We start from the raw sequence: 20,508 nt of genomic DNA on the forward strand, positions 1-20,508 counted from the left end.
TTCCTCTCTGGAGCAAGAGCACAGCACAGGAATCTTCTTGGCTCCTTACCTCTAGCTCCCAAGAGAAACTAACACCCAGCTACCATGTATAGCAAGCCGTGGTGGGCAATCAGCTCCCTTTTCAGCAAAAATCTCTCTCCATCCCCTTCCCTCTCCCACCCCCCAACACACATGCGCTATCCCTAGATCTGCAGAGGGCACTTTGTGGGCCTGTATGGACAAGGGTCGGTATGAAGAGGAACAGGAGCTTGGAGCAACATCGTTGTTTCCCCACCACTTAGCTGCAGGATGTCCAGTAAGGAATAAATGCAGCCTGAGAGCCTGAATGACATCTATGCTAGGAGCCCCCTGTCAGTTTAAAGGGGGTTCCAGGAGCTGCTGCTGCCAGAAGCTGTCAGAAAACTCTGGAGAATGGTAAGGGCCCCACAGGTACTCCATTCAGGTGACCTTGTGCTAGTGCTGATTAGGAATATCCCATCAAAAATATTGATTTTTGCCTATTTTTTTCATCATGGAATTAGAAACAAAAACATTTTTGTTTTGAGTTGATTTGAATTGAAACGTTTAGTTTCAGATCGCTCTGATGTAACTCTCCATTCACCTGAGCTCTCATGCAGCAGCAAAGCCAGAGGGGAGATCTGCACTGCATCATGAGAGCTGTAGTTCATCTGGGGAACCCAGCACATAGAGGGGAGAATGGGAGTATGGGGAGCCAGAACTACTGCTCCCATGAGGCAGCTCAGCTGAATGCGGATTAATGTCAAACTGACCCAAAATGAAACATTTTGATGTTTCCAAATCAATTTTTTTTCTAAAATATTTATTCCATGAAAAGTTTCAGAATTTCAACTCAAATGTCAAAACATTGGAATTTCACAGAGGATGGACAGTCTTGTGCCTCTTGGTTCCTGACTTTTGCCGTGTGTGGGGCGGCAGGGGGGAGTGGGTTACAAACCCTTCCCCCTGGACCAGTGATACTCAGATCCTGGTGGTTCAGGAGCCATATATAAGATTGATAACTTTATTGGTTAATAACATAGTAAAAGTACCCTGGTTGGTTAATAATTTAGACTGGGTAATAATTAAATCAAACAGAGTTTTAATATCATATGCTGCAAAGAGCCACAGAAGACACATTAAAAAGCCATTTGCAGCTCGCAAGCCTCAGTCTGAGTATCACTGCCCTGGACAAATTAATCCTAAAGAAACTCCACAAGGGGAACTGCAGAATTTTTCTCCCGTTTGTCTCTTCGTCTGAGTTTTCCTGCAGGAGGCCATGATCTGGGCAGGATGACCAAGAGGAACTGAAATCTTATGACCAATTTAGAGCTGGTCTGTATGAAACCAAATGCTCCCCATGTGCTTAAATTTTGGACTTTATTAACTATAGTCCAACAAAATGCCAATTATTGTATTTATAAGGGTTACCGTCCACACATATAATGTACTTCTATATGCTTTTTCCTGTAACTCTACTTTCAACGGTTCATTCTTTACTCCCTTTTTACTTACTTGAGTGATACAGTACTAGCTATGTTGTCAACAGATTTTACATGATGGAGCACGTTAGACTATGTTACACTACAATTTTAACAAACATCTGTGTATATCTCCCCTTTCAAAGCAGCTGCAGAAGCAGCTGTGTTTTAAACAACCTGTGCCTGCAGCAGCATTCTCTCACAGTCTGCTTCTCCCCCAGCACACTAAAGCCCCTTTGTAAGGACACCTGATTAGCTGTCATTCACAGTCACTACTGCTAGCTCATCAAAACGTTACACTGTCTGGCATTATCATGCAAACAAAATCAAAGTCATTATAATCTATTGCTTCTGTTTTTGACAGGATAGGTGGGCCAATATGTTCTCCATCCAAGTTCTTAAGGTGTGAATCATTAAAGACAATCCACCAATTCGGACATTGGGGGCGTCTTTTTAGGATTAATTCCTTTCAAAAAAATAGAATGGCAAAATGTAGGTAAATAAAGTTATTGATTTCCTATCTGTACCACTCTTGCTAGAATATCTGGATTTTACACAGCACCTTTACAGTATTAAAGCGATCTACCCAGCTGTATATAATAGGAATAGGCCAGTTTGTGAAAAGTATGCACACGTTTTTTTGCATACCTGAGCTCAGATGCTCACCTGCATAATATGCCTACATCCACACACAAATCTAGAGGCAAGGCCAGCTCCAGCATTTCTGCCACGTCAAGCAAAACAGAAAAAAAAAGCTGCGATCGTGATCGGCGGTGGCAATTGGGAAAAAAAAAAAGCCGCGATTGGTGGCGGCAGTTCAGCTGCAGGTCCTTCACTCCCAGAATTGCCGCCGCCGATCACGGTGAAATATGAAATATGAAATTTCATTTCATATTTACTCCACTTCTACTTTTTTGTATTTATTTTATTGTTGCAGAGAGAAGACCATTTCCCTACTAACAACCCAGGAAGTATCCCTTATAGTTTCCTGTAAGAGGATCAGCCACTGTGGCAGTAATGAGGAAGCAGTTAACCTGCCGCCTCCGAATTGCCGCAGGTGCCGCCCCTCTCCCTTGGACGCCCCAAGCACCTGCTTGTTAAGCTGGTGCCTGGAGTCAGCCCTGTCTAGAGGTGTGAACATCAGAGTTTGTGTACATGCAAAAATGCACAAACTTTTGAAAATTTGGCCCAAAACTGATACTGTGCATTAAAGTGGGCTTTTGAATTGTGTGGCACATCTCTTAAATGTTACTTGTGATAATAGCTTAGCTGATCTATACAATATGGCCCCGATCCAGCAAAGCACTTAAGCAGATGCTTAATTTAAGAGAGTACTCATGCTTACCAGTAGGCACCTGTTTAGGTGCTTTTGCTGGAGTTGGGCCTAAATGACACTTTGTTTTAACATATAGATCTAATATGTTTTCAGTTTATTTTATGAATACTTTAAAGATTGAGCAAGATGGTTGTAAAATAAAATTTTAATTTAGAGCCAAACGTACATATTAAACTGAAAAATGTTTTTAATCTGATTATTAATTCAGGGTAGACAAATATATTCAGAACAAATAAATGGAAATACTGTAGTACTTTTTGAGACATAGTCAGTCACAATGGTGAGAAATGCTATGGCTGCATTTTAAGTGTAAATGTCAAGTTTGTGCTCAGTTACCTCACTTAAATCGAACTAGTGTCAAATTGAACTAAAACCAAATCTTAGTTTTATCTTTTAAAACCTTAAAATTTCATTTCATATTTGCTCCACTTCTACTTTTTTGTATTTATTTCATTGTTGCAGAGAGAAGACCATTTCCCTACTAACAACCCAGGAAGTATCCCTTATAGTTTCATGTAGGAGGATCAGCCACTGTGGCAGTAATGAGGTAGCAGTTAACTGCTGAAACAAGGTAGAGATGCTAAAGTTAGGCTGGTGATGCTTCAAATAGGGAATGACCTGGGAAAATCTGCAGCTAATTTGGGGTATTGGAGACCAGCATCAATTGCCTGCCAATGATATCTGCCAGCCTGGGAGCCGCTTCTCTCTAAGGATATCTGGAGGCAGGGAAAAGATACTCAACAGCTGCCCAGAGAGTCTGCCATTGTAGCAGACTGGGAGTAGTATACATGGCCAACTAAAGAGATCTGCCTCTTTGCGCCAGAAAAGAACATTGTGTCCCTCCATACATATCTGTTTACCTTAGAACCCCCAAACCAGGTGGGAGATGTGGTGTGTGGAGTTCTGTCAGACCAATTTCATTATTAACTCCCAAACAATGTAAGCCTCCAGTGCCCACTTTCAGTTTCTTTATATTCCTGGGAAGAGAAGAATAAACACATTTAATTTGGCCAGTAACTCAGCCATTCCTCCTCTCAAAAAATTATAGTCAGTGACCTCTCCCATGAAAGGGGCTAGGAGAGAGACACTGCCAAGATGCAGCTTTTTTTTTTTCTTTTTTCTGCAGCATGAAGAATGTGGCAGAAGGAAGGCTTTCCATTGATTTCTCCTGTAGTTAGCTCTTGGAAGGCTAGGGTGTTGGCTTATGTTGCAAATGTGAAATGAATACAATCTTATTCTTCAGTTCATGCTGGTGAATGCAAGATTGTGGTTAACAATATATTAAATCATGGATGATTGACAAAGGATGAGGCCTCCAATTTGATGTGTATTACAGAAACCCAGCTGGATGATACCGTTGTTCCAGTTTTCATGTAGCCAGTCTAGCCAGGTATTAGGCCACTGTGAACTGAAGGAAGATGAGTGAGGAGGTGAGGTGGCTGGGCTGTTTGCATACTGACTGAACTTCAGGGAGACTCCCATACGAAAAAGGGATCAAATACAGGGCATGATATCCTGGTCCCATTGAAAGAAATGGCAAAATTCCTGTTGACTTCAGTGGGGCCAGAATTTTGCTCAGGATTCCATCTAGAAGGCAGATCCTGACATAGAATTAAAATGGGGATACTTTGAGTGTATTGATTTCCCTGATTTGCTGAAAGTCCCTTCCTGAGCTCAGGAAGTTGAACACCAGGGTGGTGATACTGGTACTGAAGCTGATAATGCTTAGTGACCTTAACAAACTTGAATGATGAGTCTTCTGTGTCTATTCATGATTTTCATCCTGACCATGAGATTATGCCAAATGGTCGCTAGTTCAGTCTTGAATGTAGTGCTTATGTTGGAATTAAGGCTGGGCAACTGGAAATTTTGCTCACGTTAGGAACTGGCCATTGCTTTTGCGTGTTCTGATTGGGGAACACCTTTTCTGGAGAGGCAAGGGAGCTGTTTTGATGGTCTGCCCTTGCACTTTAACAGAACTGAGGGAAAATATTGGCCCTTGGATGTACCAGACTATTATTGTATGAGCCTTTGATCTCAGCCTTTGATCTTAGGCAATCTCTTTGCTGGCTTCATCCTCAAAGATCACCTTGGTTTATAGATGACCTGCAACAACTGACACAGAGGGAAGATAACCAGAGCAAAAATCATGGAAGAATTTCTTTGCCTTTACTAAAGAATTTGCATAGTCCTGATTAGAGGATTTATTGTGGCTGATGGGTGCGTGGTCCAGCCGAGCTGTCCCCACTGGGAGGCTGATTTGTGTCCCTACTGCTGGGAGGAAATTGTGGTGCTTCATTTAAATCATATGTTGTTAATGTGGAATGAACTGTCTGCATCCATTAAGAAACCAAAGCTAGTGCAGAATGCAGTGGGCCATTTGTTAGAAGGATTGTCTCACTGGGAAGTATGACACCAGTGCTCAGGCGCAGCATCAGTTGTGTATTGGTTTTTGAGCAAGATTAAGGTGGTTTAGACCTACAGCGCCCTTAAATGGCTTGGGGGTGGCCTGTTCAACAGAGTGCCTCTCTCTCCCCATGTTATGCTGCCATAGTTGTGATCAGCAGAAGTACTCCAGCTAGAACTCTCTTGGTTTTGAAGGGATAGGAGGCTGCTGACTGGGTGTTCTCTGTAAGGGTCCCTGAGCCTTGAAACTTATTTCTTTCTGCCCTTGTTGGGTGTGCTGCAGAGCTCATCTATTTTCTTGATCTTTTGGGAGTGACAATTGTGATGTGAGGAGGGTAGGTGTCTGAGGAAGATGGAGTATTTTAGATTTGTCGGTTAATTCTAGCTAAGGGGTGAGGCTAGGCTACTGGTTTTGAGGATATTAACAAGGAATATATTTTTAAAATTTGTCAAACTTGAGTTTTTTTACCTGTTACATCAACTGAAATAAATCAGTGACAAACAAACCACTTAAGTCAATCCTTATTTCTATACTCCCCATCCCAGTGGTCTACAAATCTCTCTCAGGGACTGCAATACCTTTCCCTGGCCTGTAGGTCATCCACTCTCCGTTCTGGGGCAGAGCTTAGTCCCTAGCCCCGTAGGCCACCTACAGATTTCCCGAGGTTGCTATTATTTGAAATATCAGCTGTCTCACTTTAGAAACTCTTTGTTCTTGTCAGTAAATGTTGTCTCCTGCTACCGCAATGACAGATTACCTTACAGAATCTACAAGGAAACCTGCCTCTGATGTTAGTAGTGGAGTCTTCTCTCTGGAACAAAGAAATAAACTGGAGCATATATGGAGGCAGTTTAAAAGTATAATCTTTTTCCTACTGAATAAAAGACCAAGTTAATTCACTTTGATTCTCATATTTCCAAAGAATGAGGTAACAGAGTATGGCACTCTTTAAAATCGGGCTGGAGAACTTGGTCATCAGGAATCATATTTAGTGCTATGCAAACTAAAATAATAATGGGGTAATCGAATCTCATGCTTCATGGGGGAAAAAAGACTGCTGCACAGGTCAAGAAGGAATTTCTCCACCATTTTCAGAACCAGTGTACAACTGACTTGATGCATGACAAAGTATGAGGGGAAGGAAATCATCATAATCAGAAGCATGACTAATTGGCACTGATGAAAGCAGGGTATTGGACTTAATGGTCTGATGCAATATGGCAAACTATGTATTCCTAAATCCTATGATAAATGATATTTTGCTGATCGTTGTAATTCCATGGTATATGTGTTGTGCTTACTCAAGGAGTCACTCTTACTTATTACAAGTGCTGTAACTCATTTTTGCTCCTCCTTGAAAACATGTTATATGTCCAATAGCCATGTCTCAAGTTTTTAGCTGAGCTAAAATAGTCTGCAGACCAAAGCCTATATGCACAGTGCATCATCAAACCTCCAAAATAATTTTGCCTTCCTCTTGGAACACAGCTGTGTTACTGTACATTGGTAGGGTCAATTTTTCAAGTGTCTACTTTGCACATGCAAAAGGGCATTTTGGCTTGCAAAATGGATAAATTGTCTGTTTACATGTGCAGCTAGATTTGAAAAATTGACTGCTTGCCTGTTCCAGTCTATAAAGTGTTGCAGAAGTGTGAAATGCACTAGAATTCACACCATGGCAGCCACAAAACATCAAGGTGTGAATCATGCAAATCTCTTCAGACTGCACGGCAGTATTGCAGCACTTCAGGGGCTGGACTGCATCACCTTGACAAGTAGGCGGTCTTGTGGTGTTATCTGAATGATGTGCTGTCCTTGCTCTTTCTTTGCTGATGTCTGTCATAGGCTGTTTGCTGTCTTGAGACTTTATTTGGCTTGGTGTTTTTTTTTTTATTTGCTTGTTTTATTTTAGCTTAGCTACTGTAGTGGCATGGAGATGTCCATATGCCTCTCCCCTCTGTTTTAACATAGTGGAGTTGGTCTTGTGGTTGCTGTGGTGAGGGAACCCACTGCACAGGATGGTGACAGGTGTCTGCATGAACAAGGAATTCAGCAGTGGTGTCAGTGGGTAGTTGACATGAGAAGATTTTGTTGATGCTCTGTGTTGTCTTAACTCAGTAGAGGAATAACCAATAGATTCTGGGTTATCTAACAATACCTGCCTGGTCTATAGGAAAATTGGCTTGGGTGGGGAAAATAAAAGATTAGCTAGCTTTAGTTATTGTGACAGTTGCCTCTCCTCAAAGCCGCTTGCTGGATTTTCTGCTGCTCTGTCACAAACTCCATCAATCTCTTCGATTTCTTCAGAAGGAACAGAGGACTTGCAAAGTAACCAGCTGGAAACGCAAATTTCGATAAAGCCAGACGTCCAGAGGACAGATGTGGACTTTTCAGAAATTCTTAATGCAATACAAGAAAGTAAGTTACTACTTGGATCTAAAATCGATTATATTGTACAAGAGCTGACTGAGATGAATCAAAATAATGTAATACTTGAAGGAATGGTTAAACTGGAGAATTGAATGATAATGTGAATAAATTGGAAACTTATGAGAGAGTTGAGTGGATAATTGAATTTCAACAATAGTGAAAACTATTGTGGCCAAGAATCAAGATTCGTGGTCCAGTGTCCCTGCTGCTTTATTACCTCCCTTATCGCCCTTATTCAAGGTTTTATTTTAAACTAGTTGTCTTGAGAAAAACAGCTCCTCAAATCTTCAAATGCTACAAGATATACAAGTATGTATTAAAAAAACCTGTGTTCCTCTTTAGTTTGGTCAGAAATGGTAGGTATCATGCATCTGATCTTCCATTCGAGTAACAGCATCATTAATTCTTGGGGAGACCTGAGCACAGCATAATTGCAGCAAGAGGGTTAGTTGTTTGATTAAAATCGATATCTTCTTGCTTACCCTTTCTATGCTATAGATTTGTACTGAACTCTGTGTGATTTCTAAACTGAGGGAGCATTTTCCATGAGGATCCTTGACTATAGAACTTGCTTCCTATCCTCTTTGTCCATCGCAGCCCCAATATGTTGATTATCAAGACACACTGTAAACAGAATTTCTTTTTGTATGTGTTTGGGGAGGAGAGGGTAGAAGAATGCAGTGACTCGATGAAGGCGGTGGTTAATTTGCAGGCTGACTTCTTTGGGAAGGGTTAGAATGTGGAGGCATGTCTGTCTTTTGATTGATTGTATGTACAGTATCTTAATTTTTTGTACAAGTGCCTGGATTGAAGGCGCTCTTCAGTTATGAATATGAATAACTAAATAACACAAAGCTGTAGTGTTTGTGTTGCAAACATTTCTGGGAAATGCTTAACCACTTTCCTCCACTACTCCTATTTTGTCAAATAAGTATGTTAAAAGTCACAAAAGCTTTCTACTAATATTAGATGTAGCAAAACTTTTTTTTTCTTAAAACAAATTAGATTTTGGGACTAGACATATTGACAGAGCATCATTTATTTTGAGGCTGCCTTTCCCCATGTTCCCTAGGTAATGTGTCACACTGTAAGACTCTTTTATTAGGTTATGTGCTTATACTGGGCAATCCAAAGTGTCATTGAATAGTGTGTGCAGGTTATCCAGAAAACTTATTGAAACATATTTAAAACTGCTGTAGAAGATCCCCACTTCCTACAGAAAAGAGATGCTGGTTTGGTAGGGGGCATTAGTAACAAAATATTTGTAAATAATGAATGCATCTAACCTGCATTCAGTAGTTAGTCGTCACTAGCTTATGCCTAGTTCATCAGTTCCAATGGTTTAAAGAAGAATGAACATGACCATAAGATCTAAGTGTTAACTTTGTTATAAATAGGAATTTAAGTGCTCACGCAGAAAGGGACCAGATTGACAGCCCTGGAGATTGTGGTCCTTTATTTATCCATAGAGCAGATGCAGCCACCATTGGCAATGCATGTTCCATGCACCTGACTGCTGTGTCTTAATTCTCCTTTGGAGAGACCACATTTCATTTCAGAGTGAGGGATTTGTCTACACTACCCGCCGGATCGGCAGGTAGTGATTGATCTATCGGGGATCGATTTATCATGTCTAGTGTAGACACGATAGATTGATCCCTGATCGCTCTGCCGTCGACTCCGGAACTCCACCACGGCGAGGGGCGGAAGCGGAGTTGACGGGGGACCGGCGGCTGTCAATCCCCGCGCCACAAGGACGGGAAGTAAGTGATTCTAAGTTGATCTAAGATACATCGACTTCAGCTACGCTATTCTCGTAGCTGAAGTTGTGTATCTTAGATCGATCCTCCCCCCAGTGTAGACCAGGCCTGAGAGTAGTTCATTCTCCAGGCCTACAATTCCTGGTGTGGCCACCTGCTTGCAGTGCAGTCCAATTCGCAAAGGTGGGCTACACATCTGAGGATTTTCTTGCTACCTGCAGTCAGGTGTGGATAGCAAATAATTAGGATATAGTCAGGGCTGGATTTACACCTTATGCGCTCTTAGGCACAGCATCTTCTGCGTTCCCCCCAGCCCGCTCCTGCCTACAGCTGACCTATGTGTTTTCTGTAAAAATGAAATGAAAAGAAATATTTAGAAAAATTAAATATTTATTCAATGCAATAACAAAAAACACATGTAATTAAAACAATCACATAGGTAGCAGGTAGGTGCTACTTTACTTCACATAAAATTATAGAATCATAGGACTGGAAGGGACCTTGAGAGGTCATCTAGTCCAGTCCCCTGCACTCATGGCAGGACTAAGTATTATCATGTTTCTTCCTTGACTTCTGCTCCGCGAACACACTAATGATATCCTCGCAATCCATACCTTTAAAAAGTTTTCTTACAATAGTTAGAAGAATCCAGACTTCTGACCCTCAGGAGCACCAGCTTCAGCCCTATGGGGGGCGCTGGGGCTCAGGGCTTTAGCTATGAGGGGAGCGCTGGTTTCAGCCCCAGCACTCCCACTGTAGCTAAAGCCCAGAGCCCCAGCAAGCCCCACCCCTGTTGAAACCTGGAGTGGAGCCGTGGGGAGCCCCAAACCCCGGTGCTCCCCACACCCCGGGGAAAAATCCAGGAACAGAGCTGTGGGGCTGAAGCCCTGAGCCCTGGTGCTCCCGAGGGTCAGAAGCCCTGACCCCACCCCTGCCTGGAGCCCTCCCCCAGTGGATGAAGTCCGTAAGGTCTTATTTGAAGTTACAGACATTTCAGAGTTAAAGACAACCTCCATTCCTGAGGTGTCCATAACTCTGAGGTTCTCCTGTATCATTAGATTGTTTATAATTTTTAAAATAAGCTTACACTAACCACTTCTAACTGCGTATGTATTAACTTTTTAACTTTTAACCCACTTTTAGGCACCCCTACAACACCGGTGCCCCTAGGCCTGTGCCTAGTGTGCCTAATTGGAAATCCGGCCCTGGATATAGCACAGGGAAACATTCTTGCTAGGTTGGTTGGCCTGATTGGCCTTTGGTTGCTACTTTTATTTTAAGTAGGCTGTGCAACAGAAGTAGCATTCGAGTGGCTGTCACTGCTTTTAGCAACCACAGTTTTGTTCGCTAACATAAGTTTCCTGGGCATTTTCTTTCATTCTGTCTAACTTTTGTTAGGCGGGACATCACTATTTGCTAGATTGCCAAGTCTGATTGTTGAACAGCATTTTTCAATTTTTATTTCTTTTGTTAGTACAAAGACTTTAGTGTAAAGCTGCTCTGTCTTTATTTTCCATCCTGCTGATCTTGTGCTGCTAGTCTCCTTTAGAGTGCAAAGTAAGACAAAAAATTACTGTACAAAAGATATTAAAGGCTTACAAGCCATTTCTAATGTTTCCGATCAGAATTCTGCACTTATGAACGCCAGCTCAAAATAGAGTCTCAATATTTTTAATAGGAAAGATTTCAGCTTATTCTGTCTTAAGCCTAATTATTTCCAATATGCTCTTGTCCACAATATACTCAGAATCTCTCTGAAATTGCCCTTTGCCAGTCAGACACAATCCAGACATAACTACCTATAATGAACCTGGAAATGCTATACCACACCTTGCAAAATTGGTCAGTCATGCTGTCTGGAGTGGCTCACGACTCATAAGTGCCAACCTCAGGGCAGACTGCTAAGAAGAAGGGCACAAACCCCCCATTGGTTGTGTGTTCTATAGTTAGATTTCACCAACCAAGTATCAAGTGTGATCTCAAGCACTATAATAGCTTTAATATGGAGTCACAGACAGTCCCCTTGGGCACTCCAGTCTATTTTGCCACCCAGGCAAGCCTATCTTTGTGATAGATGGTCCCTTAAAACAAAAATGACAACAGTATTCAGGTTACTCCCAGTCCCAAGGGACCAGTCACTTACCCCAGGTCAATTGTACCTTAGATTTCTCACCAAAGACAATGCTTGTAGCCAATCTCTATAATAAATAATCTAAAGATTTAATAACTAGGAAAAAGAAGTGAGAGTTATTTACAAGGTTAAAGCAGGTAAACATACACACACACACAAATGAGTTAGTCTTTGGTTCCAAAAAATAATAGAAACTGCTGTAATGTACAAGCTCTATATGTCCTTTTGGGCTAACCCAAGCTAAACGGCTTGGGGAACCCTTGCTTATGCTTAGAAATATTGCCCTCTCCAAATTCCAAACAGTACAGTGGTAAGAATTTCTTCTTGACAGAGATTTAGATTTCATTTCCCTAGAGTTCAAGCCATGATGGGATGAGAGTTTGTGCACATACCCTCTTCATGGGTGTGGATGAAGCAATCAACAAAATTTTTGTCCACTGATGTTCCATAATGGCTTGTCTAGTGTCTATAGGCCTTCCTTTTTTTTTTTTTACAAGAGATGACACCTTTTGTGATAAACTGGTATTTCACACTTGGTAATACTTCTCTCCTGACAGTGGGGGTGTCTAAGTTTCATAATAAACATGTCTATAGTTACAGAGCAAAACACTTAAATATTACCTTATTACATGGTATACGGGTATTATAAGTGAGATTAATGCATTCAGCAACTCACAAGCATTTCATAAAGTCTAAACACTAAACAAATCTCTCTAAATCTAATAATTATTTTAACAATACTAACATACAGGTGAACCAGTTGGTTTCCAGCCATGCATTTGTGGTGTAGGGTCCTTGTCATGAGCTGTCACCTGATCTGCCAGCGTCACAGGGCCCATACAGTATCTGAACTACACAAAACATTTAAACCAGCCAGAACCATCTGCAATTCACAAGAAGCATGCCAAATTACCCAGAACCATTATTCTCTCAAAATTAATCTGCCTAGAATCTCAAGCTCTTCTTAAAGCTGGAGTGCTAAATAGAGATGTACTATAGTATTTACTATAATACAGTATTCTTTTAATCTTCTTTCAAAAAAAAATCCCCATTCCCCATACTGTACTATTGAAGATGTGCAATGGGGAATGGAGAACTTTTAGAAAAAAGATTAAAAGTAGCAAAGGCTTCAACTGTAGTTTCCTAGTTATTAAATTGAAAGGGGGAACTTGCTGTCCACAGGAAAGCAATCAGTTTATAAAAACATCTTGAACAATTGTATACCTCTGATTTGAGACCTCTAAGCTATTGACCCTGATGATTTGCTTCAAAATATTTACCTTTCTTTTATCACTGCTGCAAAGGGAAAAGTCTAGAAAAACCTGTTGCTGTTCAGAATATTTCGTATATGATGAAAGTATGGAGGTTGGGGTATGGATTCCCAAGGATTTTTAAAATCATTTTGATTTACTAATTTTTCTTCTCTATGTTGGAAGTATTTTCTAACATCCAGGTAGATTTCTAAGAGAGACTTATTTAATTTCTGATTATTTAATTGGAAATGAATCATGAAAAAACTGGTCCGGATTGTGGACATTGTAGACTGATCTCCTTAGAGAAAGCAGATTGTAAAATTGTATCCAACACACTTGCTCAGAGCTTGAATCTTTCCATTTCACAACATGGTCCTTGGCCATGACTAGGGCTCCTAGGTGCTTTGGTAATTCAAATAAATAATAATTAATAATAATTGCCAATGATGAATAACACATGAAAATATGAGGAGTCAGCCAGAGTAAAACATCATCTGGTCACAATAACAAGCAATGGCTCCCATAAAGGAAAGGAGAAAGCAAACCACCAAAGAAAGACTTGAAAGATTTATGCAGAAATCAATGCACGGACATCGGACTGTGGTGTAAAGAGATGGAACACATCAGTGATCGAAGATTTACTTATGGCTTTAGAAGGACACTTCAAAAGAGACAGAGGGCTTCATTATGAGTGCACAAGAGCAGTCCTTAAGGCTTAATCACCTTTGAAACAGAGTTGACTGACAAAATTGCTCATCAAACTATAGACTGTGTTCCAAAAAGGAAGAGATGGTGGAGCATGTGTTGAGCACCGGCAGCAGTGTAGCTGGGAGAGAACTTATGAAGAGACACAATGAGGTTGCCAAGTGTCTGCTTTGAAACCTCTGTGGCAGGTATGGATTTAACATCTCAATCAATGAGCTCCAGAAGATAGCACTCTTCGGCACTGCAAGAATGTTAAGGAAAGTCAAAGGAGATAGAATGAATTTGAGCATCTAAAATGCAGGAATTCTGTGGAGGATTTAACAAAACTCCTGACTTCCCAGACCTGAAGAGTTGGTGCGTGGTCAAGATTTATAGTAGCTTTCCCCTTTTTATGCTTAAAGATCCTGTATGTTTTGAAGGCTATTTTAAAAAATCCCCATGATGTAATATTGCAGTATAATAATAACAGATATTATTATTGTTCAAAAAGACCAAATAGGTGCTACAAAAAAGTTTTGCAATTGTGCAATGTCCTACTAGTATGGCAGGACCTAGAAAGAGATTTTGCTGCAAATATTTGAACACTTTTGATTGGCAGTGGGTTTTTAGGATAAATTGGCACAAATTAGACCTTTACACACAGGAGCTTTCTGTCAAGTGCTTTTTGGTATGTAGGATTTTTTCATATTGGCGTAAGAGCAGAGAAACAACCATTTAGACTTAGAAACATGCGAGATTTTGTAAACATCACCATGAAGAATTGTTAAAGGAATTAATATTTCAGAGATGAAATCAATTTATTTAGGATGTCTAGTAGCTTCCAAAGAGCAGTCATTTGAATTTTGATATCTAGAATATCTCTATTATCCTAAAATGGAAAGTACTCAACTTTATTCTGTGATAACTAGTAATATAAGGGCTATTAATTAGAAGCAACAAAATCCAGTTATGGCAGGGCCATGCTCCCATCTTGCCAGTAGTAAAACATGTAGAGGGATACCCATTTTCAAAAGTAGCTTCTAATTTTAGGTGCCTCCATTTTTGGGTGTCCAGCTTCATACACCTAGAAAGAAATCCTGGCTCTATTTAAGTCAGTGAGAGCTTTGCCATTGACTTCACTGGGGCCAGGATTTCACTCTGAAAGCCTAATTTTCAGTGGTGCTGAGCACCCATAACTCCTATCATAGCTGCATGAGTGCTTAGGACTTCTGTAAATTGGTCCCTTAGAGTCTAAAATTAGACATCTCAAACCTGAGGCTCCCAAAATTAGACGCTACTTTTGAAAATTTGGCGCATGCTATACAGGGTAATGTATTTTGCTAGTTACACTCAGATAATCTGTTTAGAGATGTTGATAAATATTGGATCTTCATCCTCCATAGGAATCATGGGAACAGATCTATTTCTGGGAGCGTGATCCTGGGAACCATTGCAATATTTTATTAATCCCATTCCACTAAAAGTGTAGGTGGATCGGATTCCAGTTAGTTACATCTTTTAATTTCACTCAGAAATCCTTAAGCTTCTCAGACTTTGATTCCAGTAAATTTGGAATATTAGTATTTATGTCCTTGTTCTTTTGTGACTCTCATTCTGACTAGATTAGTGATGATTGGGTACCTTAGTACATGAGGAGTGGGGAGACACAAAATGGAATGTGGAGGCTGAGAAGAATTTGTACAATTAAGCTGATCTAAACTAATAAAGATTGGGCTCTTGATCTCTCCTCTACCCATATATGTTACTGTGTACAGCTATAGTACTTCACTGCCTAAAAAAGCCATGTTTTATGAGATATCAGCACCAATCCATCTTGAAAAATGAAAACTCAACATCCTATGTCTGATACAACTTATTATATATCATTCTGTTAGGATGATTTAGTGCTCTATTCTGAGAAGATTTATATGTGGCATAAGGCTGCATTATGTAAAACAGCGAAGTGCTGACGCCCACTTTTGTGTAGTTTAGAGTTGGTCAACATTTTTTAACCAAAAAAAATACGTTTGTCAAAAAAGATGTTCTGAGGAAAGTGAAATGGTTCACAAAAACATATGGATTTATTTGAAATTTCCTAGAATTTTTTGACAGTTTATTAGAAATATTTTTGTATAAGTTTAAAAAAATTTCCTGAAATTTCACACACAAAAAATCATATTTCCACTCTAACTTGTGATTGGTGCACTCCACTAATTACTTATTGGCTGACTGAGCTTTCGCACATGTTGCTATGTGGTGGTCTGGGATTGGATGGATGTGACACAGAGGCCCATTGGTGGTTCACTATGGTAATCAATTCTTATCAGGCCTGACATACTCACTACACCTAACACATTGCCATAATCTGTATCTAAAAGGTGTCACGTAAGGTATCATATACAAACTGGTAACATGCTGGTCCCAAAAATAATTGTGTACTGTGTGTGCAAATAGTTAAAGATGTGCTAGAATTATGTTCTTAAAATATGTTTGGCAAGCAATGCATAATACACCCAGTCTGCCCTAGACAAAGGAATGTGTATTTGGTTGTCTGATCAGATTGGTCATCAGGCAGAGAAAATGAAGGTACATTTATATGCAAGATGTACAAAGCTGTCAGGAGAGTAAGAGGGGAAAGATGACCACTTAATCTCCATGGGGAGTGGAAACTGCACCCCCAGGAAGCCTTCCCGTCTCTTGAAGCAGGGCCAATGAACTTTGAGAAGATATGAGGAAAAAGACATTTTGGCATCCTTCAACTGAAAAGACAAAGGAACAGAGCACTTAGAGATCTGTGAAAGGGTCAGAGAGTCTGATCAACCATGCTGGAAACAGACTTGGTGAGAAACACATCTTTGAACAAGAGAGTCTAGTTTGTTAAATCAGGTTTTAGTCTTAGACATGTATTTTTACTTGTTTGCTTGTAACCCTTTCTACCTTAATTCCTTTTACTCGATATCACTTAAACCTATGACTTTTCATTTAATAAACTAGTTTTACTTTTACTATAAACCAATTCAGTGCTTTGATTAAAATGCAATGTTTGTCAACCCCAGTTAAATTAAGGAGCTTCTGTTTACCATTTCTTTAAAGGAACAGCAAACTTAACCCCTGTGAGTGTTCCAGGAGAGGGCTGGACACTGCAGGGCAGACAGTTTTGGGGAAATTTGGAACTGGAGAGGGGGATCTGAGGTTAAGCTCCTAAAAGTAATTGGGCAGTGTAAGCCATGGTGTGACCTGAATGCTTGTAGGCTGGCTGTTGGTGTCAGGGCTGTGAGCCACAGCAGTATAGCATTTAAAGCATCCAAAGTTGCAGGGCAGGCAGTAACACAACCCCTTAGTGGTCTGGGTTGAACCCCAGAGCATCACATTGTGTACCCAGGATTGGTCAGTTGATTTGCATGTCACAGAAGGTTTACTGTTTCTCTGTGTGGGATGGGGTTTGGCACTTGAGGCTAGGATGGGATACATTGTATGACCAACCATGTGCTTAGTTTGTCAACAAGCAGTTATTTGAGGTACTGGTCCAGAAAAGAAAATGGAAACGTGCTAAGAATGAAACTAGGGTGTCTGCCATGCCAGATATGCCACGGGGCAACTGGAGGAACATGTGAAAAGGGCTGGCTGAAAGAATTCCTTGGTACTTAGAGATGAAAAACTTGTGCCTTCACAATACAGAGGACATGCAGAGAGAGGCCCAGGAAAAATAGGAATGGTGGGACCTTGTTTGTGCCCTAAGGAATGTTTGATGGTGCAGGAAGGATGCAGATTCGGTTCAGTGGAATGGATGAACTAGTTACTACTAGCAGCAGAGTGATGTGTACAAGAGAAGGCTTTAAAGTACCACAAACATCATTAAAATTGAGGAGCAGGGAGAGGAAACAACCAACTTTTTGATTAAACATTCTTTTGAGAAATTCCATTTTTGATATTCAACAAGCCTTATGAAAAAATTCTAAGAAATGTGAGAGCCACATATTCAGCATTGGAGACTGAAACTCGGTTTATCCATAGAATAGAAACCCCACGGCAATAGCAATGTAGGGATCTCTACATTCTTTCAATCAGCATGTTTATATCCTAACCTGAAGAGGGACATGGACACCTCTAGAGATGACAAGGTACTCCAGTGTCTGTAATTATTCTGTCTTTAGCTCTTTTGCTTAGGTTGCCAACCAGAATACCAATTATTATGGCTTTTTGTGACAGAGAAGACTGTTTTGAAAGACCTTTCAAACTAATATCACGTAGGCCACTGAGCTACCACCCACTGATTATGACTTTTAGTCACTCCTGAGATGGGTTGGATTTCAAAGTGACCCCCAAATAAGATTATGTTTCATTACAAGTCCTCTGAGTCATCCAGTCTGTTTTAAACCAGTCTTTAAAAAAGCAGCTATCTAAACCACCCAACTGTGTACCAGTTTGGAAACCATCCAAGTTGCAACTCTGTACATTACTGGCACTTAAGAAGCATATTATTCAATGTCCCAATGACCTCATCAATGTTACAGGGGCAATTTTCATGGAAGGATGAACAGTTAGCTCATGAGTAAATTCTCTAGTGTGCTACGCTCCAACAATCTCTCCTTCAAAATCAGTCATGCATGTCTTCTTTCATCTCCCCTTGCTGAAAGATAGACTTATTTTGGATAACACATAGAAAGTCTCACTATCTCAGTCTCATATTCCTTTGAGATAGTATACCGAGGCATTGATAAAGTACAAGCTAGCATGGTCTGTCTTTAAGGGCTCTCCTTCAAGATTCCAGTACAGTGGAGCTACTGGTAATTCAAAATGATCGTCTGCCCCAAAAGTTCTTATTTTTAAGTACTGTGATAGATCCTCCTCATGTTAATATGTGCAAAGACAGATTGTGATCAACATCCAAATTATTACTGAATGAGGAAGAATTTTTTCAGGCAGCCTGCTCGAAATGGAAGAAATAGTGATCATGAATATGAATAGCATGTATTAACTTGCCACAGTACTCTTACCCCTGCTTCAAAAACTCCACCACTATGATTTTTAAAGACAGGAGAAAAAAAAGTCCTTTATGTTGCTGAATATATAGACTGATGGTGAGGCAGTGGGCAACTTTTTCTGCTGAGTCCGCATTGAACTAGTGCCTCAGTAGGTTGCTTTGGAGTACTAAGTTGGTGAAAGACCCCCTCTTCTGGATGAAATGGAAAGTGACCCCATTGACCACTTGTCACTAAAGATGCCCCGGCACTTTTCACAAAAGTAGGATAAATACGCGCAAATCTATGTCTAATCAAACTGAATACAGATAATTTCACCCTCAGAAATGCTTCAGTAAGTTTTTTCCTCAGACTGGACACCTTCCAGGCCTGGGCACAATTCTTTCTCCTGGTACAGCTCTTATTCCAGCTCAGGTGGTAGCTAGGGGATTCTTCAGGATGGCTCCTCTCCCTTTGTTCTGTTCCACCCCTTCATATATCTTTTGCATAAGGCGGAAATCCTTTGTCCCTCTCTGGGTTCCTACCCCCTCCTTCTCAATGTAAAGACACCAGGTTAAAGATGGATTCCAGTTCAAGTGATATGATCACATGTCACTGCAAGACTTCATTGCCCACTTGCCAGCACACACGTATACAGGAAGACTTACAGGTAAAACGCAGCCATCTGCAGTCAATTGTCCTGGTTAATGGGAGTCATCAAGATTCCAAACCACCATTAATGGCCCACACTTTGCATAATTACAATAGACCCTCAGAGTTATATTTCATATTTCTAGTTTCAGATATAAGAGTGGTACATTTATACTCAGTAGATTATGAGCTTTGTAATGATACCTTACAAGAGACCTTTTGCATGAAGCATATTCCAGTTACATTATATTCACTCATTAGCATATTTTTATAAAATCATATAGACTGCAACGTCACACCCTTCTCCTCCCCAGCTGAGCCCACCACACCAGCCCATCTGGCTTTCCCCTTTCATGACACACTGGTGTACAGTAGTCTTGGACAGCCGCTCAGCCAATGAGCACCCAGCACAACCTCAGAGTTTAAGTAGTATAGAATATTTCATTATTAGTACATCTATAGATAGTCCTCTGTGACCTTGTTTTACTGTAAACAATCATGAGAAGTGTGTATAGGTGATATATCATTTACTGTGGGGTACCTGGTGGGAGATTGGCTGGCTATCCCGGAAGAAGGACAGGACACACTTGATATGATATGCAGGGCCGGTTCTAGCTTTTTTGCTGCCCCAAGCAGCAAAAAAAAGTGCCGCCCCCCAGCCCCCCTGCCAAGCACCGCGCCGCCCCCCCCCCCCAGCCGAGCGCTGCCGGAACTCCCCCCAGAGCGCCCCCCCCGCCGAGCGCCGGAGCCCAACCCCCCCCTGCGCCGAGCACCGCCGGAACCCCCCCGAGCACCGAGCCCCGCAACACCCCCCCCCGCTGAGCGCCGCGCCGCCGGAGCCCGCCCCTGCCAAGCGCCGCCGGAACCCCCCTCCAGCGCCGCGCCCGCACCGCACCCCCACCGAGCGCCACACGCCGGAACCCCCCCCGAGCGCCGAGCCCCGCGCTGCCCCCCCTGCCGAGCGCCGCGCCGCCAGAGCCCGCCCCCGCCCCCGTCGAGCGCCGCCGGAACCCCCTTCCAGCGCCGCGCCTCCCCCTCGCCGAGCCCAGCGCAACCGGAGCCCGCCCCCCCAGCGCCGCGCCGCGCTCCCCCCGCCGCCCCTTACCAGGTGCCACCCCAAGCATGTGCTTGGGTGCCTGGTGCCTGGAGCCGGCCCTGATGATATGATCAGGCAGCAGCTTTATTATTAGATGTCTGAGACTACCCGGAGGATAAAAGTATACAGTGCAGGCAAATCCATGTTCATTCAAATAATGACACGAGGTTTCCAACAGCCCCTTTCATTTTCCATCCAGGTCCCCCAACCAACCCATGGCTTGGACCTTACCATCCACCCCTCAGAGGAGGGTTAAGGTGGGCTATAAGAAAGGGAGGGTTGGCTCCTTGCCATACCAATCATAGGTGCCCCAACCTCCCC

At 41.7% G+C, this 20,508-nt stretch overlaps 1 protein-coding gene across 3 annotated transcripts in view; it reads left to right on the forward strand.

Moving 5' to 3' along the window:
* ANO4 (anoctamin 4) overlaps positions 1 to 20,508 on the forward strand; it is a 269,643-nt gene that overhangs the window by 87,737 nt on the left and 161,398 nt on the right. For all 3 annotated transcript variants that reach the window (XM_008178773.4, XM_065561354.1, XM_008178774.4), the window contains exon 3: positions 7,529 to 7,639. In XM_008178773.4, coding sequence (XP_008176995.2) covers positions 7,529 to 7,639 — 111 coding nt within the window. The remainder of the gene's footprint in view (positions 1 to 7,528; positions 7,640 to 20,508) is intronic.

This window comes from Chrysemys picta, chromosome 1, assembly GCF_011386835.1.
Source record: "Chrysemys picta bellii isolate R12L10 chromosome 1, ASM1138683v2, whole genome shotgun sequence".
NCBI classification, from domain to species: Eukaryota; Metazoa; Chordata; order Testudines; family Emydidae; genus Chrysemys; species Chrysemys picta.